Here is a 27,752-nt window from a genome sequence, read left to right on the forward strand (position 1 = left end):
TGGTGGTCGCACTCACACTTATCCATGTCCACAGGAAGGGCTTTGTGAGCACTGGTCTCATCACCCTGCCAGCCCACACAGCTCTTGGGTGGCAGTTCATGATCTTAATGATCTGCTCCTTGCACTGACAGCTCTCTTTTAAATCAATCTGTTCCAGATCCATTTATTCACCAGTGGCTCCCACATGGACCAGAACCTTGGGCATTTCTCTGTCACAGAAGCAGATCTCATTAGACATCCAGAGAGCTACAAGCAGGTAATGCTTCTCCTGTAATTCTTGGATGCTCAGTATGCTTTACACAAACATTGTGAAGACTGCATTCCTTTTAACATTTTTTAAACTTAGTTTCCAGCAGAAATAAGGGCTTACATATTGAATTTTCAGTTTCTTCACTTATTTGTATTCACCAAATTTGGTTTGATAGAACATAAGCCCAAAGGTATCAGGGTAAGTTTTATAAAACCTGGTAGACAAGAAGTGGGAAGAGACCTGACTGAAAGTGCCACAGGAGAAAAGGCTTGTAGAATAAATAAAACACTCCAGATAAGTTGGCTGACTTGCTGTATCCTGCAGTAACCACGTCTGGGCCAGTCAGGCACAGTGTCTGCCTGTGGCCCTGCCTGAGCAAGACAGAACCTCTCAGGAAAACATCATTTTCCCCAGTGTACTATTTTACCATGAAGGATAAATTCCTACTGCTCTCAATTACTCAATTATCACAGGAGTTTCAGTTCATTATCTGACGTAGTTTAATTCACTTCTTTTAATGCAGTATAATACATTTGTTTTAAAAAATCACCTTCTAGAAGTTCATTCAGTATGAAACTGAAACAAGATGAAAATTTCAAGCTCATCCCTAACAAAATCAATATTTGGCAAATTTCTGCAGTCTGTCCACACCTGTTTGCTCAAAGAAGATATTCTTTCTGCTGTTTGCTTAAGAATGAAAGTGGGCATTGTAAATATTCTGCACAAAGAAATTCAGGAAAGTAGATTTGAAGGTGGGAGGATAGTTTTATGTTCAAAGCCCCTAAAGTAAAGTGCATGTTAATCTTTCATTGCTGAGTATTTCTTGGATGAACAGTTCATATCCAGCCTCTGGGTAAGATTCATCTGTTTAGAGCATTTTCCTGGAAACTACTGTTTTTCTGGAGCAAATGGCCTTAAGTCAGCTTGGGATTTCTTTTTCACTTGTGCTTCCCAGTGCCCCTCCTGTGGCTGGCTCAGCAGCTCAGAGCACACAGCAGCACCTTGCTCTGAAGCCTGTAGTCTTCTAGATCCTAGCAAATGCCTGTAAGGTCTGGCAGGCTGGTACTAGAAACTTCCTGGCTCTGCAGAGGGACTTTGCAATGACCTTTTCCCCCAAAGCCTTTCCCTGAGTGTGTCACTGATCTGTTGCAATAAAGCTTAGGGGTACTCTTGGTATTTGGTTTTGACTGCTTTGGTAATGAATCACTTCAGGAGCTTTTCCTTGCATTCTGCTCCCTTTCCTGGATGCCTCCTCCAGGTGTTCTGTTCAGGGGAGGCTCAGGATACAATGGAAGCAGTTGTTCTGTGTTGTAAGCATTGTGGTTAGGTGGAGTTCTGGAGTCAAGAAGGTTTAGTGGGCAGCTGTGTTGTTTAATTAAAATGGAAAAAGTCTTCATTCCGCCTTTCCCAGGCTTAAACAGCAAATATGTGAAACAAAACCAGGGTGATGACTGAGAAGCAGGGTGACAGAAGATGTTTTCTTTAAATAAACTACGAGTGGCCACAGTCTGTCTCCAGTTTCTGGGCTCTGACAGGTGCAATCCCAAACAGGCTTCAGCTCCAGTGCATGTGCGTTGGAAATTCCTTTCTTATGTTGCTTACTGCTCAGACTGATGTAAAATTGGAATTATTTGTCAGTGTAACCGGCTGTGAAATTCTTAACCTCTTAAAGCTCTCAAACCTATTCAAGAAAGGTGTTCTAGGCTGCTCCCTTGAGCCTGATTTTAAAATAAACAAGAGAAATTGCAGGAAGTCATCACAACACTTGAGTATGGGTGCTTTTGAGAGCCTTACAGTTGTTATGGTCACCATTTGAACATTCTTTGTAGATTTTGTCTCCCCTTACCCTTGTTTCCCAAAAGCAGCTCCTGGAAATCATATGTTCAGTATGTATGAAGAGCCTGGTACAGCAAGGTGGTATGGGCTTGAAAAGGCACTTTTGTTTTGAGTGTCACTTTTCCAGATGGATCTAATACTCCGTATGCAAAGTGATGCTGCTTTGGTTGGAATATGTAATAAAAAGCCTCTAATTTTCAAATATCTTGCTAAGATTAAGTAAATTATGAGTGTTTGAATGGCTTGGTTTTCAAATATTGGTGCAGATGGCAGCACTCTGCCAAATGTTTTCTCCAAAAACTGTGATATTGTTTTCTTTTCTTTTCAAGTAAATGAAACATTTCTCTTAATGTTACCTCAAGTAAGAATCTGCTGCAAGGATGAATAAAAAGAGCAAGCATGTCAGTATGCTTTACTGTAAAGCACCCCCTTGGTGGAGGGGGTTATGAATTCCTTCTCAGCCTAGGCATCCTTCAAAGCCCAGCAGTGCAAAGTGAATTGCAGCATCAGAAATTTGCTGTCACAGGAGGACTTGGGCTCTTCTTTTTTAAGTCTCGAGTTAATTTTAATCAAAACTACCCTGCAAGAGAAGTTGCTCTGTTTGCATCAAAACAAGAGATGTTTAGTCTGACAGGAAAAGTGTGATAGGATACAGATAGCTGTGAAGTCAAGCGTCACTTTATGAGATGTAAAAGTCACGCTGCTCCTTTTCTATAGAAGATGCATATTAACTTACTTAAAATTCTCTTTCCTTGGATTTTTGACTGTAAAACACTTTTAGTGCTTTTATGTACAGGGATTTTACTGGACATTATTATTCCTCTATCATCATAAATGTCTTTGTCAGATTCATAGGGCTGGAAGTTTTCCAAACCTAATGGTTTTAATTATGTTTTTCTCTAGTGAGGCATGATCAGACTCCAGCTTCTCCTGTGGTTTGGCTGTGGTTATGTGTATGTGTGTGGCTGTGAGCTGCAGGTCACTGCAGTCTGTGGTTCCCGTGCTGCCTGGGCCTGTCAGAGGAGGGCAGGTGGTGTTATTTCAGCTGGAGCTCAGTTTCCAGTGGAAGCACAGAACCTCCTTGCTCAGTGGGGATGGTTCTGGAGCTGTTGGCCTGAGCCCATGCTGGAGCACACAAACTGGGGAGCTTGGGGTGGGGGTCCCTGCATCTTCTTGTGAAAATCTCTTGCACTTATCACTTAGTGTCCCAGAATATAGTCCAAAGCACCCTGAGTCTCTTGTGTTCTGATGCATTTTCCAAGCTGATGGGTACTGCTTGTGTTTGAAAGGTTCCCCACAGCAGCTGGGGTGAGGCAGGGGGCTGCTGCTTTTGGCAAGCCTGAAATATCTCCAGGGCAGGAATGGAGTTCTGGTCTCTGGCACTGCTGCTGATCTAGCTGGGAAGCACACTTGGGAGAGCACACAGGTGATGTGGCCACATCTGCCCCAAACCTTCCAGGGCAGTAATCCTTTCCAAGGATGTGGTCTCATTCCTCTTTCTTGTCCATCAAGTCCACCTGTCTTAATTCTGTACAGCAGTGTTGCCAGTTCTGAAGTTTACCTTGGGCTCAAGAAAGTGTGTGTTGCACTTGAGTCATTAAATTAAGTTTCTCACCATATTGGTACTGTATAGAGATCAATGAACTTTAAATCGAAGTGCCTTAGTCCTTCAGTTTCCTCTGGCTCTTCAGATACTGCTTTGTATGTGGAATTCAATCTTAGGAGAGATTAGAAGTTGAAACTCAGGTCATTGGTGCAGTGTTGGCAGTGCTGGAGTGATCACTGAAATTGTAATGAGTAAAGATGACACCTTTAAATGCCAGTAAATCAATTTACTGAGTGTGACAGCAAATAAATAATGCAGATGTCTGCCAGATGGACATGCAGTGAAATTTATAGAACTTGGGTGTGAATAGCTAATAATTTTGTTTCAGAATTTTATGAAGAACGTTTATGTTTGTTGATCATTAACATGTTTTAAAGGTGATTTATTTGGCATAAGAAGCTAAGGTTCTTGGTGGCAAGTAAATGGGAGCAAACAAATAGTCCGTCTGACTTTGCATACATAATGTATGGTCAATTCCATGCCCATAAAAGATTCAAGTGAGCTTTAGCTCTCCAAGCAGCAGGGATTGGGTGGGATGGGGCAGGATGTGCAGGCACAGCACTGATCTGCTTTCTGGACTGTTGATTTATCAGGAGAGGACACCAGTGGGAGGTATCTGTATTGCTTCCTTCTGTCAGGTGGGATCCATAATTTCTTACTGGGTCATTTGAGGGATAACTGATCAAGCTGTAAGGTAGGTTGTCAGTGAAGCCTAAATCTTGTTGCAGTTTCCATTTAAAACATCTGTCCCAGATGGCTGTTACAGATGGGTGACACAACAGGTTTGTTCTCTGTGAGTAATAGGCCGTGGTTTGAATTCATGCAAAGCACTAAAGAGCTGCTGTTCTTTCCAGAGCACGTGCATTCACATTGGGAGCATGAGGAGCTGATAGTCTTGGAATTCTCAGAAATGTTCAATGTGCATTTAGCAGTTGCTTTTTCATGAAGAAGTTGAGTCTTCAGTTGGTGTCATGGGCTCTGCACTTGCATAAAGCACCCCTTGTCTGCTGAAGTTTTTCTCTGCCAAGACAAAGCAGTGATTTCAGTGCATCCAAGGGACAGCACCACCTCCTGGAAGGTGTGTGGGGGCAGAGCTGCCAAATCAGATCTGTCACTTCACACAAGGTGTTTGTCTGGCTGCTGTACAATCACTGTGCCCCTGCATTATCTCCAGACACGGATCCCAGGTTGTTCACCCCTTGGATGAACATGGAATAACTGTGGCAGGTCAGTTCCAGCTGCTGTGTCCCACGCTATATCTGGTGTCCTTGTTGGCTGCTTGGGACTTCATGGAATGTTCCTGGTGCTGTCAGGCACTGCAGGCAGGTGCCAAATGAAAACAAACAGTTCAGCCCCTCTGATAAGCTTGACACCGTGTCACGTTATTGATTGGACACAGACCTGTGCTGGTATTTCTGTAATCAGCCCTGTTGTGGTCTTGTATGGTGAGGTGAAGGATATGTAACCTTATTTGAATTTCAAAGAGCCTGTTAGGGAGCCATCTGATTTTTTAGAATGTCCTTCCATCTGTTGCACAAGAAGCAGTTCAAGCAACACATTTCTCAGAGTGTAGATACCAATGGGAAAAACTGACATTCATCCTGAAGACCGTGATGCTGCTGGGCAGAAGATTTAAGTCAGGAAATGAAGGCTTGTACTGCATGTAAATTCCAGAAAAAAGGTTTGGTGTTGAGTGAAAAAATGTCCTTGAGCTTCAAGGACAAGCTGCCTTCACTGGTATAAACTGTCGTGGATTCATGATCTTCTCTGGTGCTCTGGCAACTAATTCTGTTTGGTCTGGCCCTCAGCTGTTTGTGTGTTTATTGTTTCATTCCCTTGGTAAAAGCCATAGTTCTGTCATTTCTGTCCTTGAATGCATCAGTATTTTGTGTTGTAGCTCCTGGTCTAATTAAGGGCAGCTTTGCCTATTTGTAGAGTAAAATTATGTTTGACTTTCCTGGAAGAAAAAAAAAAACCAAACCTGAAATTTCTCAATTGGCTCCTGCATAAATAATAATAGAGCATAAGAGTGGCTGCTCTGGGGCTTGAGAGTGTTTGTGAAAACGTGGGGTTTTCCTGCTTTGGTTTTCTTTTTGTGCCTGTCCTGTCCAAAATCCCTCCTTGGCCAGTCCTGATGTCTCAGAAATCTTCATGGAGTTTCATTTTACTAGGAGTTGTGCCAGGCTCTCTCTGAGCTTTTCTCACAAAGAACCAGTTTTGGAGGTGGGCAGGGTGTTTGTGTTGCTGCAAATGAGATTCTAAAGGTGGAGAACAGTTTTCCCCAAAGGACCACAAAGATCTGTGGCAGCTCTTGGAGCAGAAGGTCAGAAGAGACATCCAAGCCCTGGAGAATCTAAACACAATGAGATTTTAGACTTACTCTACACACTGCTGGAATTAACCTAGTTTGAATCAGTAGTGACTTCTGACCATTTACCAGATCTGCTTCCAGGGCTTCAGATGGACCTGAACCCTTGGATTTTGGCATTGTTAAGTTTTCAGAACAATAACTAAACTGCTAGGTTCTGTAGCAAGAACATTTTAATTTTTTTTTTTTTTTACAGCTTTTTGAAGTGACAGGTTTTGCTGGTCCAATGCATCAAAATTTTTACCTGTTTCTAAGGAAGTTTGTTTTTCCTTGATGATTAGTGATGGCTGCGTGTTAAATAAGTTCTTCAATGATTAAATGAAATTAAGTTTTAGAGCTGCTGACCTTTAATAAATTTCAAGGTTCACCAAAGAATTGTATGTTAGGCCCATGGACACACATGTTTTGAAAAGGTCAATTATGACAAGTTTTCTGAATTTGCGTAATTATGCTCACCACGACACTTGGAATAAAAATAGCAAATGCTTTGTCCTTTCACAGTATTTTCCTCTCTTCCTATCTTTAACTTGTTTTTACTACGCCATTCCAGCATTATTCATTGAAGGACACAGGGAATGTGGACTGTGTTGAGAGATGAGGCAGAACTTTGGGAAGGGATAGGGTGGAGGGTGAAGAACCTTTTTGCTCTGGCCCTTGCCCAGTGAAGACAGAGCTGGAGAGGCACACGGACAGGGAGCCTGAATGAGGTATTTTGGAAGCAGGGTAGCTCTGATGTGAAAGAATTCAGATGAAAGGGGTGAAAAGAAACCAAGTGAGGCATAAGGGGCTGAATATAAACAGGAAGACCAAGATTGGAGAGGAAAATTAGGACAGGGAAATGACCTTTGATGTTGCTCTGTGAGTGGGGAGGGTCTGTCTAAAGACTTGGCTCAGTGTCTTGCTCCTTGTGGGAGTCTGAGAAGTCACCCTCTTGTAGGAAATGTCATCCCTCCTGTGATGCTCTGAGTGTTCAACCTCCTGATGCTGCAGAAGTTTTCAGAAGTGTCTTTCTGAAAACATCAAAGTTATCAGTGATCTGAAGGGGAGCACAGTTTTGGGGTGTAAGGTGTGTTTGTTAGGAACATGGAGTATGCAGAGGGCAGGATAAATGCCTTGTTTGTGTTCATGGCTGTGCTGATGAAGGTGGAGAGGGGTGGGAGAACCACTGGGTGAGGAAGGAAGCCTCAGCAGCTGAGGCAGTTCTCCTTTGTTCTGGAGTGCTGCCAGACTCCTCTGCCTTTGCATTCTCAGGTTAACTAAACTTTCCATGGTGGCAGGAGCCAGGACATCCCTCTGGCTGCCCTGGATGGCTTGAGACCCTGGCAGGGGCTCAGAGACCTTGGCACGGAGTCAAAGACACCTGTGCCTTTGATTTTAGCCCATGGAAACAATTACCAACTTTGTGTGAAGAGTTACAAGCCACAAGAGTTTGAGTAGGATGATAGTTAATTTGTCACAGGGTGAAAAAGTAGAATTTTGGGGTTTTAGAATGGGGGTTCAAGAAGCAAGATGGAGGAATCTGGGCATGTCCTGTCCTTCTTCTCCTTCTTCTTGTCCTCCATCTTCTGCTGTGATGGTGACACTGCTGGATTGGTTTAGAATAGAGACAGACTGTCTAACATAGGTGAGAGGTGTTAGGAAATTATTGTAAATAAAGCACAGGTAGTTCTTAGTATGAAAAGTTAACACCACCCCAAGGGCAGGGACTGTGCCACAACCCGACCTGCTGGACAGATCTCAGCAGGGCAGAGAAAGAATGGAACAGGTAACAGAGAATAAACAACCCTGAAAAGCAGAGCTGAGGAATCTCCACTTCTCCTTTGAGGGCAGGGCTGGGAAAAAAGAGACTTTTTAATACCTAGGAGATCATCTCAACCACAGAAACCCGAGACCACGGAGGGCCATGCACAGGGTTGCAAGTGGTTGAGCTGAGCTGGTAGATGTATCCATGAAGTGCTTTATAGTAACTTCTAAATTTCCTGAAAATCGTGTCTTGGAAGTCTCAGTTAAGGCATCCAAAAGCAAGGGAAGCATTTTACTTACATCTCCCTGTTTTCATTTCCCATTTGCAGCCCAGCAGCAATGCTATTATCTTGTCTCACATGGGTCATTAGGGAAGGTAACTTGTTTATCTTCAAGATAAAAATTCTGCCTTTAGAATGGGATTTGAATGATGTGTGACAAATAAGGCTATGGTTTCCCTCTGAAGAGCAAACAGAATAATATGCCATTTGAAAGGAAAAGGAATAGCATGTGGAGTGAGCACCAGCCAGGCTGTGCCCTTGGTGAGACAGATTATGAAGGGAAACATTTTGGTTGCATAATGCTAGACCTTGTACACATGGGAGGGTCAAATTAGTGTTGTTCAGGCAGCTTGAATTCTGGCACTTTTTAACTTTGAATGCTACAGTTTCCAACTTTAGCATTTATCCTGCTGGGCTGTGCATTAGAGGTGTAAAACACACTTCCTGCCATGTGCTCTGAGCAGCACTGCCAGTGAAAGGCAATGCTTTTTCCCCCCTGTTAGATGACTTAATGTTTTGTGTTGGTCTTCCAACAACAGTTACTTTAGTCATTTTACATGCATGGTAGTCAGGCTGGTGAGAAATAACATGGAAGCTGGCATTAATATTGCAGAGGAGAGCAGATCTGATGATGTATTGCATTATGTGTGGGGCTCCAGCACCTAAATGCAGGAGGCCTGGAGGCTCACACAAGAAAGCTTGAGGGAGCTGGATGATCCAGAGTGCTGGAATTGAGATGGTTGTTCAGAGGAGGCTGAAAGGATGGGTTTAGTAGGAAGGTCACCTGGAGGTGAAGTGTACCCTTGATGCTGCTCTGTGATGAGCAGGGTCAGGTGTGTACCCTTGATGCTGCTCTGTGTGTCACAGGGTGGGCAGCCCTTTTCTGAGCTGACCTTCTGACCCTGCCAGAGACTCCTGGACTGTTGCTTTCCCTTTGGTGCCCTGCCATCACTCAGATGAATGGTGGAGCAAGGATGGCCTTTAAACCTCCCTGGCTGCTGGTGGCTGAAGGGTTTATTCTCTCTCTCTGGCTGGCTCAGGTGTTTTGGTGGTGTCATGTCAGGAGCAGAGTGGCTGCTGTGGTGCTGTGCACCAGAATTGCTGTGTTGCATGTTGTTGTGAGGGCCCCCAGGATGAGGTGAGAGATGAGAATTGACTCCAGGTTCTCAGAAGCCTGATTTATTATATGATGATATTATATTATATTAAAAGAAAATGGTTGACTAAAACTAAAGAAAGAGAAAGGAGACATCAGAAGGCTGGACAAGAATGAGAATAAAAACCCATGACTGACCAGAGTCCCAACACTGCTGGACTGAGATTGGTCATTAATTAAAAACAATTCACATGGAACCATTCAAAGATGCACCTGTTGGTAAACGATCTCCAGAGCACATTCCAAGCAATCAGATAATTATTGTTTACATTTCTTTTCTGAGGCTTCTCAGGAGAAAAATCCTGCTGAAGGGATTTTTCATAAAATATCACAGTGACATTGCTGTGCTGGGATGGGTGGAGTGGCAGAGCTCCCAGGGAGGGGAAGTTCTGTTGGAAATCCACGTTTACATAGGTGTGAAGATGCTCAACACAATCCCTTCAAGTGTTGTGCCTTCCCAGTGGGACTGCCTGGATCACCTTTAAAATTCAGAACAGTTATTTCTCATTGCTTTTCTGTGAGAAGGCTCTGCTGGTTTGAAGTTTGGTGCACTGAAGGTTGTTGGGATTGGAAGAAGCTGTGGTGGATTTTGTTCCTTCTGCCTGTGCACCTGAGAACCCCTCCCCACCCTTCCTGCAGCAGCAGTGGGTGATATTGTACAAAAGAGGTGATTTGGTGGTTGTTATGTATTTCCTTCAGAATGGGAGAGTGGCTACTGAGAAAACAATTCAAAGCAGAAATCCAAAGAATGCTGGGCAATTCAGACATAAGTTTTCTTCCTCACATCTCATTGCAAGGCAAGAATAAGTGTTAAGAAAGCAAAGGAGCTGTCAGTGACAGCATGTGCTGCCCACCCTGTGCTACATGGCAGGAACAAAGAATGTTTTTCCTGCCTTTTTTTAATGATTCACTTTACAGGAGGAGAGGGTAGGCTGCCATGTCATTTTCTTTCTGAAATGCTGTGGGCAAATGGTTTTCAGTTCCTTTCCTGACATTTTTCACATAAAGCATGGTTTGCTGTAGGAGTTATTAAAACCTCCTGGAAACAGTGGATCCGGGTACTCATTTGCAAAAGTGAGGCAGAACAGATCCCACCCTTGTCATCCGTGTAAATTCAGGAAGAATTACAGAGGTCAAATGGCTTCAAAGCTGCTTTTAGACAGTGTCTGCTTGTAGCCAAGTTCCTGATCCTTCTTAAGAAAGGGAGATCTTGGAAGTCTCTGCCCTGCTGTGCACTGTGCAAGCCAGAGCAGTCAAATTGTGTGAGGTAATGTATATTGGGAGTTTCTGAGGCAGACTGAAGTCGATTTTAGAAGGGAAGGCTGAAAAAAAGTTTTAATATAAATGACTTGCCTTTGAATACTTTGGGTAGTCTCCTCTCAGGGCGGGCAGTGGACCATTTGTCTTGGGTGAGGAATTCTCTCCTGACTTCCCTTTGCATCCTTGTGGTGCTGCTGCTGGAGGTTTACTCACCCTCCAGAAGCAGGGGGGCTTGGCTTCCAGATCCTGTCTGGAAAATGGACAAGCACTTTCCAGAGCTATGGAGTAGGAGGAGGTCAGAGTGGAAGTTCAGGCTTGACAGGAGAGTTAATTGAGGGAGAGTGGAAAGGCTAGAAATGTACAAATGACTCTTCCTCATGCTGTAGGAAGAAAGAGGCCTCTGCAGGAGCTAAACTGCTCTAAATCTCAAAAGGTGAATATGATCAAAACAATTCTCTTTCCCTGCAACTGGCTGTGGCATCAGATGGTTTCTGCTCCTCTGATGCCTGCTGTTCCCAGCTGGTTCAGTTCCACCTGCTCTGGGACAGGCACTTTCCACCTCTGCAGTGCCTCAGATCCTGCTGCTGGTTCTCTTTCAAAGCAGTGTGGAGTATCCATCCCAGGAGGAGGCAGGGATGGGTCATTAAGGAGCTTTGGGAAGGCAGGAGGCACAGAGAACGAGCCTGTGTATCACTGAAGGAAAATCCTGACATCCTTACGGCCAGATTGGTTACAGGGGGGTTGCATAAGGGAGCAGTGGGGAACTCTTTGGGTCACTGGGCTCAAATTGGTGTCTGGCTGTTAGTGGGGACCCTCTGGGCTCAGCTACTGCTCCAGTACCCTTTACCAATAGCTGGGGGCTCAGGGAGGCACAGGGCTGCCCAGGAGTCAGCAGTGACTGCATCCTGAGCACTGCCAGCTGGAATGCTGGGAGGGCAGGCAGGAATCCTGCCCCTCTGCCCATTCCTGGGAGGGCAGGCAGGAATCCTGCCCCTCTGCCCATCCCTGGGATTGCAAGGGAAGGAATCCTGCCCCTCTGCCCATTCCTGGGAGGGCAGGCAGGAATCCTGCCCCTCTGCCCATTCCTGGGAGGGCAGGCAGGAATCCTGCCCCTCTGCCCATTCCTGGGAGGGCAGGGGAAGGAATCCTGCCCCTCTGCCCATCCCTGGGATTGCAAGGGAAGGAATCCTGCCCCTCTGTCCATCCCTGGGATTGCAAGGCAGGAATCCTGCCCCTCTGCCCATCCCTGGGATTGCAAGGCAGGAATCCTGCCCCTCTGCCCATTCCTGGGATTGCAAGGGAAGGAATCCTGCCCCTCTGCCCATCCCTGGGATTGCAAGGCAGGAATCCTGCCCCTCTGCCCATCCCTGGGAGGGCAGGCAGGAATCCTGCCCCTCTGTCCATCCCTGGGAGGGCAGGGAAGGAATCCTGCCCCTCTGCCCATCCCTGGGATTGCAGGGCAGGAATCCTGCCCCTCTGCCCATCCCTGGGATTGCAGGGCAGGAATCCTGCCCCTCTGCCCATCCCTGTGATTGCAGGGCAGGAATCCTGCCCCTCTGCCCATTCCTGGGAGGGCCAGGGAAGGAATCCTGCCCCTCTGCCCATCCCTGGGAGGGCAGGCAGGAATGCTGCCCCTCTGTCCATCCCTAGGAGGGCAGGGAAGGAATCCTGCCCCTCTGCCCATCCCTGGGAGGGCAGGCAGGAATCCTGCCCCTCTGCCCATCCCTGGGAGGGCAAGGGAAGGAGTCCTGCCCCTCTGCCCATTCCTGGGATTGCAAGGGAAGGAATCCTGCCCCTCTGCCCATCCCTGGGATTGCAAGGGAAGGAATCCTGCCCCTCTGCCCATCCCTGGGATTGCAGGGCAGGAATCCTGCCCCTCTGCCCATCCCTGGGATTGCAGGGCAGGAATCCTGCCCCTCTGCCCATCCCTGGGAGGGCAGGCAGGAATCCTGCCCCTCTGCCCATTCCTGGGATTGCAAGGCAGGAATCCTGCCCCTCTGTCCATCCCTGGGAGGGCAAGGGAAGGAATCCTGCCCCTCTGTCCATCCCTAGGAGGGCAGGCAGGAATCCTGCTCCTCTGCCCATCCCTGGGAGGGCAAGGGAAGGAGTCCTGCCCCTCTGCCCATCCCTGGGGGGGCCAGGGAAGGAATCATCCCCTCTGCCCATCCCTGGGAGGGCAGGAGAAGGAATCCTGCCCCTCTGCCCATCCCTGGGGGGGCCAGGGAAGGAATCCTGCCCCTCTGCCCATCCCTGGGGGGGCCAGGGAAGGAATGCTGCCCCTCTGCCAGCCTGAGTGCTTGGTGTCCCTGTCCCAGCACAAGGACCAGGAGCAAATCCAGTAAGACCTCTGAGGTGGTCAGAGCTGGAGCATGGAGCAAGCCCTTCTCAGAGGTGCACTGGGACAGGAGAAGAGGCAGCAGGCACAAGCTGGAACATGAGAAAGTCTGGCCAGGTAAAACAGGAAAAATTGCTGTGAATTGATCAAACTCTGGAAGCAGATCCTGGAGAAGGGGTGACATCTGTGCTCTTGGTGTTCTGGACTTGCTGGGCAGAGCCCTGAGCACCTTGCTTTGAGCAGGAGATTGGATTAGAGACCTGCAGAGATTCCTTCCCACCTGTGTGGTTCAGGGGTGCTGGCATGGAACCAGCTCCTTCAGCTCCCAGGCACTAGCTTATCATCAGCCATGAATCACATAGTTGTTGAACTTTTTACCCAATTTCACTTTCCCAGTGCCCCTTCTGGGGAAGGATGCTCTGGTTTTTTTTTGTTTTTTTTACTCCAGACAGGTTTAGTGCTAAAATATTTCTTTAGATATTTTTTTAAGCAAGGTGGCCTCTGGCTGCAGTTAGTGTCCAGTTGGAGGGAACTGGCAGCATTATATAGCAACACTAAAGCAAATCATTCTACCTCATAGCATTATTACCTTGATCTGAAAATATCCCCAGGCTGCAATTTGTCACTAATATTGCTTTCAGCTAAACTTACCCATACAAAAAGAAGGGAGTTAATAGAGCTGCAGTTCTGTAGTTGCCATCACCATTTTTTTGGGGATGAGTTATTGCTTAGCACATTTTACTGACCAAGCTTATAGAGTTCTTGGACCTTGAAAAATGATGCAGTGGTTTATCACAGACTCCATGAATTGTTGGACTGTGTAGCAGCAATATGTTAGATCTTCCACCACAGGAAAGGAAGGTGTATCTGAGGCACACGAAGCCCAGGATATCCATACTGCCCTGGTGTGAACACGTGCTTGTGATTGCCAGCAGCAGAACTGATGGAACAGTACTGAGCTTCACTGCTGCTCTGTGCTTTTGCTTGTTTTATGCCATACCTAACATAATTTGAATGCTGTGACAGTGACAGTGACAGTGATATACTAGAATGTAATTCCACCTGAGACAATGCAGCTGGAATTAATAACCTGGAGAGACAAGGCTGTGGTATTTTGTCATCAGTTGGCATTCATTTTTTATTTTTTTTTCTTTTCCTGGTAGGAGTGCCAGCAAACCCAGTGGGGGGAGCAAGCTGTCCAGCTCAGGGGATGCTTTGGGTCAGCACAGGGAGCACAGGGAGCAGCATCATCCCTGATGCCTGTAAGCTGAAGGTGGAACTGCCACTGGGCAGCTGAAGCTGGTGTGGTGAGAGGAGTGTCCTGTGTCCACACACAAATCCCCTGGTCATGCTGTGCCTTTCTGGCAGAGGAGACTCAGAGTGAGAGTGCCTTACTTGCTGATAGCCTTTGGTGATGGAGTCAGAAGGGGTTTTGCTGGTGCAGCCTAGTGGATCTTATCTGGGGTATTGGACCCTGAAGGAGCAAGTTCAATATCAGGGGATAAAAGTTTGGGTGAGGAGCTTTAAAACTCCTGACTCATCTCTTGAACTGTGCCACGAAGCTAACAGTAGTCACTAGGAAGTGCAGAGCTGCTTGAGGAGTCTGCCCTGTTGTTGTGTTCATGCCAAAGAGAAATGAGTTATCAGCTTCTGACAGAAAAGGAGCTTCCCACTCTTCTCTTGTGCCAAAGTACAGCTCTTGATGAAGGCTGATCCTCAAGTGCCCCAGGACTATGATAATCTTGTGGTACCTGACTGGGCCCTTGTGTTGTCCTGCATCCTGAATCAAAACCACACTTAACCCATGCAGAAATCAAGCAGGACAGGAGCACTCCTCTCTCCAGCCTCGCTGCTCATTAAAGAAGCAGACCACAATTAAATTAATATATTGCAATGGCTTTGGCCACAGCTGAACTGTTGTTGGAAGGCTGAACTGAACTGTACTGCTTTTCTGCATGTGAGAATGCAGCTCAGCTTGTGGGGAGACTGGTAAAGCTGTTTTTATAGCCTTGTAAAATTAAACTTTCTGTGCAATTGGCCCGTAATGTTAACTCAGCTCTCCTGGCAGGTATTTTTGTTTTTTTAAATAGCCAAGGAAATAGAGTTATAAAAGCAGCTGTTACTCATGTTTTGCAAGAGATTTTGGATTTGTCGTTCTTTTTAAAGTTTGTTGCTTAATTTAAAGGAGTGTGAAAGAGACGAGCAAGAGAAATTAATTGACATGAGGAACTATAGCAGACTTCAAATTAGTAGTTTCTCTAGTCAGTAACACATTTTAAAATGTGTGAAAATACCTGCGTGCACAAACAGTCTATGATGGCTTGTCAGAGAGCCAGGCTGGGAGAAACTGTACTCATATCAAGTGGCAATCTTAGACTAATCCACATATTGAATACATTTTAAAATTAATTGTCTGTGGCCTGTTAAAAATACTGGGACATGGGCAAGTATATGGGGGGGGAGGGAAAAAATGAGTATGGATAATGCTTTGTTCTGTGTACAGAAACAATCTGAATAGAAGCAGAAGAATAATGGTCTTTTTTTGACATCAGCTGTGTGGGGGTTTTGGTTGGCAGTACAATAATAACAGCTGTCAGGCAGTACTGTGATACAATTTGTTGCTTTTTTTTGAAATCCTCTAGCTGAGATTTCTCTAAAGTAAATTGTGATTTTTGGTATCTACTGGATGTGCTTTAACTGAGATACAGGTACTTGGTACTGCCTGAAAGTTTTGCTTTTCAGGGATGCCAGGTTAGGCACCCAAAGTCATTGGTAGCTTTAGGGAAGAAAATATGTACCATTTTCATTCTTACCTTATTGATCTTGGCTGTTGAAGTGTAAAACTTCAGGCTTCTTTTTCCTGGTATTTTTCCATGTTTTAATACGTTTCCATGGGGAAAATGCCAAGTGGTCCCTTCATTGACCCGTTCCTCTGCAAATGAATGTCATTGATACATCCCAGCTCACTGCCTCTCAGTGTGAAAGCTGTACTACAATTTTCATCTGCCAAATGCCTCATTCTGTTTGTTTTAAATATAATTTTCTCTTGGTTGCATGTTAAACAGCTGTTTTCTGAATCCCTCCACAAATAGCTGTTACATTTTATAACGGTGGTCTTTGTCCTTTAAGTTTTGAACTAGTGGTTTGATTTCCTGCTCTCTGATATAGCTCAACGGGAGTTTGAGCTGTGGTGCCATAAAACTGGTGTTGGTGGGTGGAAAGGTCCCATATTTTGGTTTAGGTGTTGGAGATTTTGAGCATATCCGGGCATCTGGAATCAGACTCAGGCACCCAAAACTGCTGTGTTTTGTACTTTATGTATTGTGTCTTCTGCAAAAGATTGAAGTCCTGCTTCTCATCCACTTCTGTCCTCCAAGAGCCTTTCAGATCCACTGCCTTGTGATGGTTGGGCTGCAGTGCTCCTCCTGCTCTGTCTTGGCTTTCAGTGGTATTTCACAGGCAGAGAAATTAGAGAAGGTCTTTATTTGCCTTGTGCCTAGAGGCTGCATGTAGTTCTGTAGGTCTGTGCTCCTCAGCTGCTTGCATTTCACACTACTCTAGTGTGACTTTCTAGTTTTCAGGCCTATTTATTTTTGTTTTAGCCTTCAAGGGATATGTGGCAATGTCTTAAACCTGCTTTGCTTCTGGAAAAATCACAATGTGGAGCTGAAACTTGGAACACTGAGTGTGTCCACCTACAGTGTTGTTGTTTGTCCCAGCCTGAGATGGCTGTGATGCTGAGATTTGCTCAGCTTCTTTTGGTGAAGGGAGGGGGGGTCCTCAAAACTTAGCCATGCCAAAGTTAGATTTAGGTTGTGTGGGCCATTTTAAACCAAATTTAAACCTGAAAACCTGCCTGCTAAGAGGCTCTAATTTGTCAAGGTTTGCAGGTTTTTTCAGTTCAGGTGGTTTTGTATTGGTAGAGGAGAAGATGTGTTGAATTCTTTTTGTTTCATCTGATGCTTGATTAGGTCTCTAAAGCCTTAATCCCAGTTGTAGTTTGATTCTGGTACCATGAATGGTATAACTTTCATGAATGTTTACCCCCTTTCTTTGCATTTTTTTGGAATGGACTTCTCCACTTAGCTTCTCTCCTGTGCTTGTGAGATACTCAGGACTAGAATTCAGATTACCCAACTGCACACTGAATAAAGCCATTCCCTGTTAAACAATTATTGAATAGTCTAGGTGGCTTCCCCATATTAGCTTTCCTGCTAAGCCAACCCTGTCTCAAGCCTTGAGTAATTCTCCAGAGATGTTGGCATTTGGGTGAGGTTTGCAGGGCTCAGGAGTCCAGTGCAAGTGTTCTGTCTACAGACATATATGAACAGTGATGAATTAGCAGTGTTTTGTCTCTGAGCCAAGAAACAGAATTTATTGCTGAAAGACCATTTTTTTTTGTCTAACAATAAAATGATTTTCTGAACATTTAGGCAGAGCAATTTTTGATTAAAAATGGTTTTGCCAGTGCTATGGATGTTGAATTATGAGCTGTGGGCATCAGAGATTAAATACTTGTTGCGGGGAGCTCTCTGGAACTGAGCCTGTGAAAAGGGTGCATTATGCTGCAAATTTATTAAATATTGATTTCCATAACAGTCTACAGGCACTAATGATTTTTCTAATATGGTGGTAAATAATATGAAAGAGATTAATATCTCTACAGAAAAAGTAATTGCAAATATGTTTAAGCAACATACGAATTACACTTGGGGATGCTGAGGAAGATTCAACTTTGGCCTTTTCTTGAGTATCACAGGATGGGCAGGGTTGGAAAGGACCTCTGGAGGCACCTAGTCTGACCTCCCTGCTCAAGAAGGGAGCACATTACTCAGGGCTGTGTGCAGATGGCTTTTGAGTATTTCCAGGGAAGTGTCCAGAACCACCTTGGTCACCTGTTGGAACCCAGGACATCCCTCTGGCTGCCCTGGAGGACTCCAGACCCTGGCAGGGGGCTCAGAGACCTTGGCATGCAGTCAAAAACACCTGTGCCTTTGATTTTAGCCCATGGAAACAATTACCAACTTTGTGTGAAGAGTTACAAGCCACAAGAGTTTGAGTAGGATGATAGTGAATTTGTCACAGGGTGAAAAAGTAGAATTTTGGGGATTTAGAATGGGGGTTCAAGAAGCAAGATGGAGGAATCTGGGTGTGTCCTGTCCTTCTTCTCCTTCTTCTTGTCCTCCATCTTCTGCTGTGATGGTGACACTGCTGGATTGGTTTAGAGTAGAGACAGACCATCTAACATAGGTGAGAGGTACTGGAAGATCATTGTAAATAAAGTACACATTGTTCTTAGTATAAAAAGATATAGAAAGTTTTTAGTATAAAAAGACTGCCACTGAAGGCTGTCAGTGTGCCTCAACCCAACCTGCTAAACAGACCTCAACGAGTCAGAAAACCAATGCATTAGATAAGGGCAAATAAACAGCCTGGAGAAGCAGAGCTGAAGAATCCCGTCTTCTTCTTCGAGTGCAGGGCTGGGAAAAAAAGACTATTTAATACCTCAGGAGCCCTTCCAACAACCTCAAACCCGAGAGTCACCTTGTGCTGCTACTGTTTCCTGAGGTTGTGATCTGCACTGGGGGCTGGATGTTTGGCTTTGGAGGTCACAGCCGTGTGCTGGAGGAAGCAAGGCATGCTCTTCACAGTTAGAGCATCCTTCTGCATCACACTGGGGTTTCCTGGCAGCCTGCTCTGAGCCAGCTCAGCTAGGCACAGTTCACCCTCTGTAGCAAAGCTGTTGCTTGCACCAGGGGTGGTTTCTTTACAAAGGCTCTAGGAAGTTGTTCCTGCAAAGCTTTTGCTCTCAGCATTCATTATGGAATTGCCTCTCCACAGAGATTAGCAATTTGAATTTGTCGTTACTTTTTCAGTCAGTGTAAATATTTTAGAGCAATAACTTCCTTCAGAAGAATGAAGGAAATGGATTTGGTTGTCTTAATTTTGTGTAGAGGGAAACAAAATTTTCAGGCATTATCCTTAAGCATCACGTAGACACTCATGTGAGGCACTTCTTTGACTTACTGCTTCGCTTTTTTCATGAAACAAAATTGATGCTCTTTTACAGGATGCAGTCTTTAAATTTCATTAGGAGGTCTGATGTGGGGTCCTCAGTTCACTGAGAATGGGCTGGCAGCTTTAGCCATAGCTTGGGAATTTCTTTCATGTTTTGAGAGGTTTGTGTAGCATCAGAGGTGGAACTGCTCGTGGCACGTGTGTGAACTCGTGTTGGTAGTAAATGACCAAGAAGTGGTGCTGTGTTTGGGGGGTAAATGAACAAGAAGTGGTGCTGTGTTTGGGGGGTAAATGAACAAGAAGTGGTGCTGTGTTTGGGGGGTAAATGACCAAGAAGTGGTGCTGTGTTTGGGGGGTAAATGAACGAGAAGTGGTGCTGTGTTTGGGGGGTAAATGAACGAGAAGTGGTGCTGTGTTTGGGGGGGTAAATGACCAAGAAGTGGTGCTGTGTTTGGGGGGGTAAATGACCAAGAAGTGGTGCTGTGTTTGGGGGGGTAAATGACCAAGAAGTGGTGCTGTGTTTGGGGGGGTAAATGACTGAGAAGTGGTGCTGTGTTTGGGGGGTAAATGAAGAAGAAGTGGTGCTGTGTTTGGGGGGTAAATGAACGAGAAGTGGTGCTGTGTTTGGGGGGTAAATGACTGAGAAGTGGTGCTGTGTTTGGGGGGTAAATGAACGAGAAGTGGTGCTGTGTTTGGGGGTAAATGAACAAGAAGTGGTGCTGTGTTTGGGGGGGTAAATGACTGAGAAGTGGTGCTGTGTTTGGGGGGTAAATGAAGAAGAAGTGGTGCTGTGTTTGGGGGGTAAATGAACGAGAAGTGGTGCTGTGTTTGGGGGGTAAATGACCAAGAAGTGGTGCTGTGTTTGGGGGGTAAATGAACAAGAAGTGGTGCTGTGTTTGGGGGGGTAAATGAAGAAGAAGTGGTGCTGTGTTTGGGGGGTAAATGAACGAGAAGTGGTGCTGTGTTTGGGGGGTAAATGACCAAGAAGTGGTGCTGTGTTTGGGGGGTAAATGAACGAGAAGTGGTGCTGTGTTTGGGGGGTAAATGACCAAGAAGTGGTGCTGTGTTTGGGGGGTAAATGAACGAGAAGTGGTGCTGTGTTGGGGGGTAAATGAACGAGAAGTGATGCTGTGTTTGGGGGGTAAATGAACGAGAAGTGGTGCTGTGTTTGGGGGGTAAATGACCAAGAAGTGATGCTGTGTTTGGGGGGGTAAATGAACGAGAAGTGGTGCTGTGTTTGGGGGGTAAATGAACGAGAAGTGGTGCTGTGCTTGGGGGGTAAATGAACGAGAAGTGATGCTGTGTTTGGGGGGTAAATGAACGAGAAGTGGTGCTGTGTTTGGGGGGTAAATGACCAAGAAGTGGTGCTGTGTTTGGGGGGTAAATGAACAAGAAGTGGTGCTGTGCTTGGGGGGTAAATGAATGAGAAGTGGTGCTGTGTTTGGGGGTAAATGAACAAGAAGTGGTGCTGTGTTTGGGGGGTAAATGAACGAGAAGTGGTGCTGTGTTGGGGGGTAAATGAACAAGGAGTGGTGCTGTGCTTGGGGGGTAAATGAACGAGAAGTGGTGCTGTCATTGGGGGGTAAATGAATGAGAAGTGGTGCTGTGTTTGGGGTGGATGCAGAGGCACAATTTGGGGTTTGGTTTCTGAAATAGCAGCTCTGGGATATGTGACCTAAGAAAATGTGCATTGTGGCCTCAAAGTCACAAAAAGCAGAGTTTGTTAAAGAACACAAAATGCTCTTGAGAAGCTTGTGCAAAGGATGAGGCTGGGGGAAGGAAGCTGCCTGTCAGAAATGTTCATTTCTAAGTGTAGGCATGTCTGAGTGAAAACCTGTCACCCCTGGGGCATGTGGACCCTGTCTTTGTGACCAAATTCAAGGCACATGGACATACAATCCATTGTCCCTTCCCAACCTTGAACATTTATTTGTTTTTATGATTTTTGCTAAGGTATCTCAAGGATATTTGTAGTACATTATTTTTTTATTGCGTTCTGCTTTATTCTCCATGCTGCAATAACATCAAAGCCTTGCAAGGCCTGTAAAAAAAGGATGGCAGAGGATATTGGCATTCAGGAGCAGTGCCTAAAGTCCCTCAGGGTGGAAACTCAAATGTTGGCTATTGCAGGCCTGCCTGAGGCTGCCACGGTGTATTGCAGCTCTGCTGGAAACTGTCCTCCAAGGACTGCTGGAGTCATCCCATTACTGATTTATGGCTCAGGCATTCCAGCACACAGCTGCTGGCCTGCTGTTTCTGAGGGTGTTAACACCTTAGTGAAAGGTGAGTTTGCTCTAAGTGGGTGAGTCACCTGAAGGCTTTCAGAGTTTTGTATAACTAATGAAGCAGTTAAAAAAAAAAAAAAAGGCAACAACAGCACCCAAATACAAAAGATCCCAAAGGGTTTGAGATTAGGAGACTGCTCAGGAAGCTTTGATTGTTGTTAAGGTCAGCTAAGATCCTGCAGCAGGTCCTGTAGAGGTTTGGTCAAGTTTCAGAACCATATCCTTTCAGTTGTGCTGTGAAAGCAAGTGCCATATGGTGCTTCTAACATTCTGCTGAGAATAAAGATGATGACTGTGTTTTTATTAAGATCACTCTTGTTCTGAAGGCTCAGAATGAAAAACTCCCCATCCCAGCCTTCAGCCCTCTTTAGCTGCAGTAAGAGTATTCATACTGCAATCACACACAGCTCGTGACCACGTTACAGAGCTACTTTAAAGTCAAGTAACTTCGCTGTTGCCTGAATATTTAATCAACTCCTTGGCTGGGTTTTCTTGCAAGCCTCAGATTCCATAATGTAAGCCATTTGTGCTGTAGATGTACCTATGGAAAAAAAAAGGAGAAAAGAAAAAAGGAGACAGCCATTCTTCCACCTTTTATATCCCAGCTGAGCTTGAAACTGGCAGAATCATTAAGCGTAATGCCAAGTGCCTGGTGTGTGAGCAAATGTGTAATAATTGTATTTTGGATCCAGCAGTGTTTTAGGGCAAACTGCATACCATTTCCAGCAGTTACTCTTGCAAGGTGGTTTCCTTTCTTTGGTTCCTTTATCTTCAAGTAATATCTGCATAATAAAATTAGAAAGTCAACTCATGCTTTGCACTTACTTAAATGATGTTATGTACTAAGTAACTAAAGCAAACAAAGCTAGCAGAAGATAGTTGTCTGTATAAAATGTAATCCACTAAATGGATTTACCTGGTACTGGTCTGATCTTTGTCATTCTCCTCAAGGCCCTACACTCTTTGTGGTCATCTTAAGAAGTTGCCTTTGGTGTCAGATTGGTGTTAAAATTGTTCATTTCAAAGGTATGGTCAGAATTGTTAAAGCTGGTGAGCTCTGATTATAGCAAATTTGTTCACCTTATCATTCTTTGCAAGGGTTTTTTTTTTACTGAAATGTAAATATTTAGTCTTGAAATGTCTCCTTCACTGTATGTGTGTGTGCATACATGTGTATCATGCATATATTTGTGAAAAAAATGTAATTTGTGTAACTGTAATGCAGCATCTCTCAGGCAAAAGGAGGGATTCCTCATGCAGCAGATGATACAGTTTATGAAATACATAACATTTTAGAGGGAGTTCTTCCATGCTATTTCGGAGTGAAGAGATGGACAGGGAAAAATACTTTTGGAGAAGCAGCTAATTTTGGTGGTCAAGAAGCATAGAAGATTTGAAGCTGGTCATTCACTAAGCATGTCTATCAGAACTGTGTCTCTTTCTTCCCTCAAACCAGTAGGAAATGTGTGGAAAAGCCAGTGAAGTTGGTACATTTGGGGTGAGGGATAAATCAGTGCTACTGGGAGCAGTGTTTTACTTCACCTTTCCCCATCTGTTTTTAACATATTCTTGTAAAGCCACCCAGTGTTGTCCCATGTACCACTCACACTCTTTGTATGCCTTTTTCAGGCTAAGCCCTATTTCATGCTGTTCTCGAGTGGCCAAGGTTACCTGATTTCCTCTCCTTTGTCTCCTCTCCTGTAGCTGGTGCAGCTCCTGGACTCTGAGACCAAGCAGCTGGAAGCCTTTCTGGAATGGAAGCAACTGGAACCAGTTTACTGGCAGTGGATGGTAACAAATGAAACTGATTTTGAGGGGTGCATCTTTCCTGACTTTCACATAGCTGGCTACTCCCAAAGGACCTTAAGTCCCACAAAATTAAATGTTGCAAACCATCTGTTCAACACACTTGAGAAAAAGGAAAAGAAAGTCTTGGTAAAGTAAGGAATGTTTTTATAGGTCTGTGATAGATGAGTAATGTGATGATTGACTCTCACAATTACCAGACCAATGTCATATATGTATGTTAAGAAAAGTTTTATAGATTTATAGTTCTCTTTTACCCCCTTGCATGGTTATCAAGGGACTGCCTGGGTTTGGGACATTTGGGAGGGTCAGCTTGTCACTGTGGCAGCACCTGACCTGCAGTCAGGATTTGAGGAAGTAAACTCCACAGTTCTCTTCCATTCCTGTTTTCTTCAGTAAGACTCACCCAGCTAAGCTGAGGAATTGCAGGGCAGAATGGCAGAATTCATGTAGTTAACACAAATGAAAAGGTCTGATCTTCATTTTTTTTAATAGTTTTTAAACATAGCAGCTGCACATTTTGTAAAATTAAATGACTTTTCAGAAGAGGGCCTCTAAGCTTTATTGCAATCTTGAGAACAACTAAATTTGCAGGCAGCTGATATTGAAAACAACTTCATTTTTCCCCAGCCAAATAGTGTGTTGACATTGCTGATTTCCCCTTGAACTGTGTTGAATGATCATAAGAAAATCAATAACCCTTTCTCTGTGCATCTTAGGATTTCTCAAGTGAGTGCAAACGATGCCATCCATCTCACTTCTCTCTACCACTTCTGCCCATTCAGTCTTGCTGAAATAATTCTTTAGCACACCACATTAGCTCTATGAGCTTACAGAATTTCGAGAATCAGTTGAGCTGACTGCTAATTGCCCACGTGCCCTTTTCTACACTAAAAGCAAGGCAAAGGGCAGTGTGAAATTTCCTCACCTGTCTTGAAGAGTACTTCCAATTTCCATTAGTTCTCTAATGGTTTTTGCTTTACGTGTTTACCATCTTAGGTTTTTTGGAAAGCACCAACGTTAGCACAGGCCTGGCTCCCAGGAGATAAAATATAACTGCAATTATTTCTGTGTATCCACCAAAACACTTGCCTTTGACATGTTGAAGAGTGTTAGCCTGCTTTCTGGAGTTAAGTTCTAAAGAAATACTTGAAAACTGACCAGCAGCATCTTTTTAAGCTACTCAGTGTGCTGGATGGTGAATTTGCCTTTTTCTTTTGTTTCTCTGATGATGGTGGTTGTTCCTGTATGCAGTGGGATGGAGGGGGATGAGATGTGCTTAGAAAAGAGAGTAGTTTTCTCTTTGTACCAAACTTGTGTTTTGTTTGCTGCTCTGATGGATGGGGTGGTTCTTGCACAGCTGCTGCCAGCTCTGCCTGCTGGTGGGCAGGAGCACAGCAGAGCATGGCATCACATCATTCCAGCATGCAGGGACTGGAATGACTGCAGTAGTCACAGAGTATCCTCAGCTGGAAGGGATCCACAAGGACCACTGAGTCCAACTCCTGGCCCTGCACAAGACAGCCCAAAAATCCCACCACGTGCCTGAGAACACTGTCTGAATGTTGATGTTACTTTACAATTCTGTCATTTAATCAATTTCAAAATAAGGCATACAGAGAAGAGCTCCAAACCCCAAAAAGCCAAAGCCCTTTGCTTTATCTCCTGGCAGTTTGTTATCCTGTCCATGTCCCTGCCCTGTCTGTGTTCTCGGGAGCTGGGCCACGGTGCTGCTTTGTGCCAATTCCCAGCACCAGTGCTTGCCTAGAAAGGACTTTTGCAGGGTGTCCTGTGCCATTCTTAGCTGCCTTACAAAGCTGTTTCTTGCATGAGTTTAAGAATCTCTTGCTCTGAATTAAGCCAGTTTTTAACCTACCTTCTGAGAAAAGAGAGAAGGATGAGAAAAAGATATAATTTCCCATCCTCTTTATAGCAGTCTTTTATATAAGTGAAGGCTGTTAGCATGTCACTGCCTTCCCAGTCCCTGTTTCTAGGCTAAGCTAAAGTTTTGATGTCTTTATGTGTCCTTGTAGGCCATAAATTTGAGCTTTTGATGTTTGTTGCTGCTGTCATCTGGGGCTTTCCCTCCTCTTTGTCTGTGTCCAAGTGCCTCACCTGCATGTCAGCATTGCAGTCAGCACTCTTCTATCCCTGGGACTTGTGGTTATAGTTTGTGGCACAGTGCTTGACTTAGCAGTGTGACACTGGTGACTTGTGGCTCTCTGATATCTCCAGCAGTGCTGCTGCTGTGCAGTAATGATGGACTTGGTTTTTCCTTGCTCCTGTGTAGACCACGCTGCTCAACTGCTGAATTTCCTGCCAGTGTTCCTAAATTACTTATTCAATTGCTAAAGATAATTTTGGATGCAAATTATGTCCTTAAAAGAGATTATGACCTCTCCTATTGAATGTCTTCTTGATAACAGTATGGAAATAAATATTTAATATTCTGTGAGTGAGGCCTATGTCCTTTAGTTATGCTGTGCTATTAAGGCTTGAAAAATGTGTGTTTCTGCACAGTCTGTGCACCAGAGTGTATAGATGGGCTCTGAATGTTTTGTTTAAATGCTTTGGGGTTTTTTTGGGTTTGTTTTTTTTTTTTTTTCCTTGAGTATTTGAAATAGCAGTTGCTACCTTGGAAGGCAATAGCACAGTTAATTATCACACCAGCTAGCAGAGCTGTCAGCTCCTGACCAGTCTGGAGCAGGGATCCCTGGATGTTTCTCACCTTGTGGAGTTTTCCATGGGCACAAGAGACCCTGTGGGTGTTGGAGCAGGTGGGGCTGTCCTGAGCAGTGTGAGCATGTACCTCCCTGGTCATCACTTTGTTACCAAAAGCCCTAGAAGTGCATCCAAGCTCAGAATTTGAGAGGAAGGGCATATCTAGAGCTGCTGCAGTGCTGATCACCTCCATCTCAGGAGTGTTACTTTATGCTTTAGTGCAGTGGAGAGTAGCTGACTGTGCAGTGCTTTCTAAAATAAGCCAGGTTAGCAACATAAGTTTTCTGTTAACTTGGAAATATGTTATAGTGAACTGAGGGGGTTCTCTCTCAAAATAACTCTGAAATTGTGGAGCAACTGTATCTTGAGATGGCAGCAGTGAATTCCTAGCTATGAATTACCACAAGGATGGGGGGAATCATTTTAGCTCAAGCTGAAAAGTAACTTTTATTGTTTTTTGTTTAGGAAACTGTGTTGGATGATATGGCTGAGGAGGGAAGTATGTGTGAGTCCCAGGATGCTCATGTGGAGAAAAGAAGGCTGCCAGAGGTGACCTCCTGCTGCCCCTGGGCTGCCAAGCTGGCTGGGCAAATGGACAGGTTATCCAGGGACCTGCTGGCTCTCCAGGAGCAGCTGCACCAGCTCGTGGCTCAGCGAAGGGCTGCCTGGTGGGAGAAGGTAAGGGCTGGGCTGCTGCTCACCTCCCCTGCAGATGTTTGGGATGCTGCATTTTTCAGCTCTCTGGCCATGGCCTGTCTAGGGCAGGGCCTTGTGGCTGCTGTGTGCCCCCCTTGGTGCAGTCACAGTGCCAGGGCTGCAGCTCCCTGGGGCTTTGTGCCCACAGCGTGCCCGGCGCTCTTCCAAACACAAAGCAGGCATCTGTCCCAGAGAGGACAGACAAAACAAGTGTTCTCCTGAAGGGCAGGCTTCAAAGCATAGGCACTGCAGAAGGCAGGAGAAAAGAGAAAGAGGAGGAATCAGAATCTGGCAGCACCCAGAGGGGATGGATGCAGCAGGCTGAAAGCACTGGTAATGGCCACAGTGAGAAAATGAAGTATTTACAGAGAAAGAGGCCAGAGCTTGTCATCTTTCATTGAATTAGGACTCTTTGAAATATCTGATGGGGAAGGAAGAAGAGGAATTTGAAGCCTGTGAAGTGAGGGAAGAGGCTGAGCACAGGATCTGATGGCAGAACAGACTGCCTGTGGGAGGCTGGCTGTGGAGGAAGGCAGGGGATATGGAGGAAGTGTGCCTGGGATTTGCTGTGCAAGGATGGGGAGACACTGGGAAGCACCCAGAGGGCTGATGGGACATAAATAAAGGAGGTTTAGGTAATGTAGATGTGGAAGGTGAATCTGAGTGTCAACATCCTAGTTCAAGGAGAACAATGAGGATGCAGGTATAAAAAACCAGTGATGCTTTCCAGGCAGCAGGTGCAGAGAAGGCTGCCAGAGAATCTACAGTACCTGTGGATGGAGAAAAAGTGAAAGAAACAGTTGGGACGACAGAGCAGTAATAAAATTGCTGTATCACCACTTTGTGTCTGTCTTAACTCAGAGGAAGGTTTTTTTAGCCCTGAGTATTTGATTTTTTTTTTTCTTTTCAGGACAGAGGGGAGTGTGGTTGTATGCTGGGGTGTTGGTGGACAGGATTGCAGATCAGCTGACAAACTAGAAAATGGCAGGTTGTCAGATCAAAAAGTATCTGCCCAAGAGTTCAAAAGGTGTCTGACATGAAAAAAGTGTGTGCAGAGCTAATTGCTCTCTTCCACCTTAAGCCTAAGGAGCTAATTGGGATCAGTTGGATAGGGAAAGCACAAGGAGCTGCTGCTTCACACAGAGCACATAACTTCTTCCCACAGGGCACTGTGGGTATAAGCAGCATACATGGGTTTGAAATCTGCTGTACACGTTCTTGGGAGTTGAAATCCATCAAAGACTATAAAATATGCAGGTACAAATTGCAACCTTATGAGTTAGTGGGAGAACAAATCATTGCAGGCTGGGGGAATATCCTGAGGAAGCATATCCATGTATTTACATTTGTCTTAGAGCCTTCTCTGGGCACTTGCTGTCACTCACTGTCGG

The 27,752-nt window shown here is 45.1% G+C and overlaps 1 protein-coding gene across 2 annotated transcripts in view; it reads left to right on the plus strand.

The window, feature by feature from the left end:
* The window catches only part of TEDC1 (tubulin epsilon and delta complex 1), a 73,826-nt gene that overhangs the window by 26,056 nt on the left and 20,018 nt on the right, over positions 1–27,752 (plus strand). For both annotated transcript variants that reach the window (XM_059854811.1, XM_059854812.1), the window contains 3 exons: positions 158–256; positions 22,843–22,929; positions 26,131–26,343. In XM_059854811.1, coding sequence (XP_059710794.1) covers positions 158–256; positions 22,843–22,929; positions 26,131–26,343 — 399 coding nt within the window. The remainder of the gene's footprint in view (positions 1–157; positions 257–22,842; positions 22,930–26,130; positions 26,344–27,752) is intronic.

The sequence above is a fragment of the Haemorhous mexicanus genome, chromosome 9 (genome assembly GCF_027477595.1).
Source record: "Haemorhous mexicanus isolate bHaeMex1 chromosome 9, bHaeMex1.pri, whole genome shotgun sequence".
Taxonomy (NCBI): Eukaryota; Metazoa; Chordata; class Aves; order Passeriformes; family Fringillidae; genus Haemorhous; species Haemorhous mexicanus.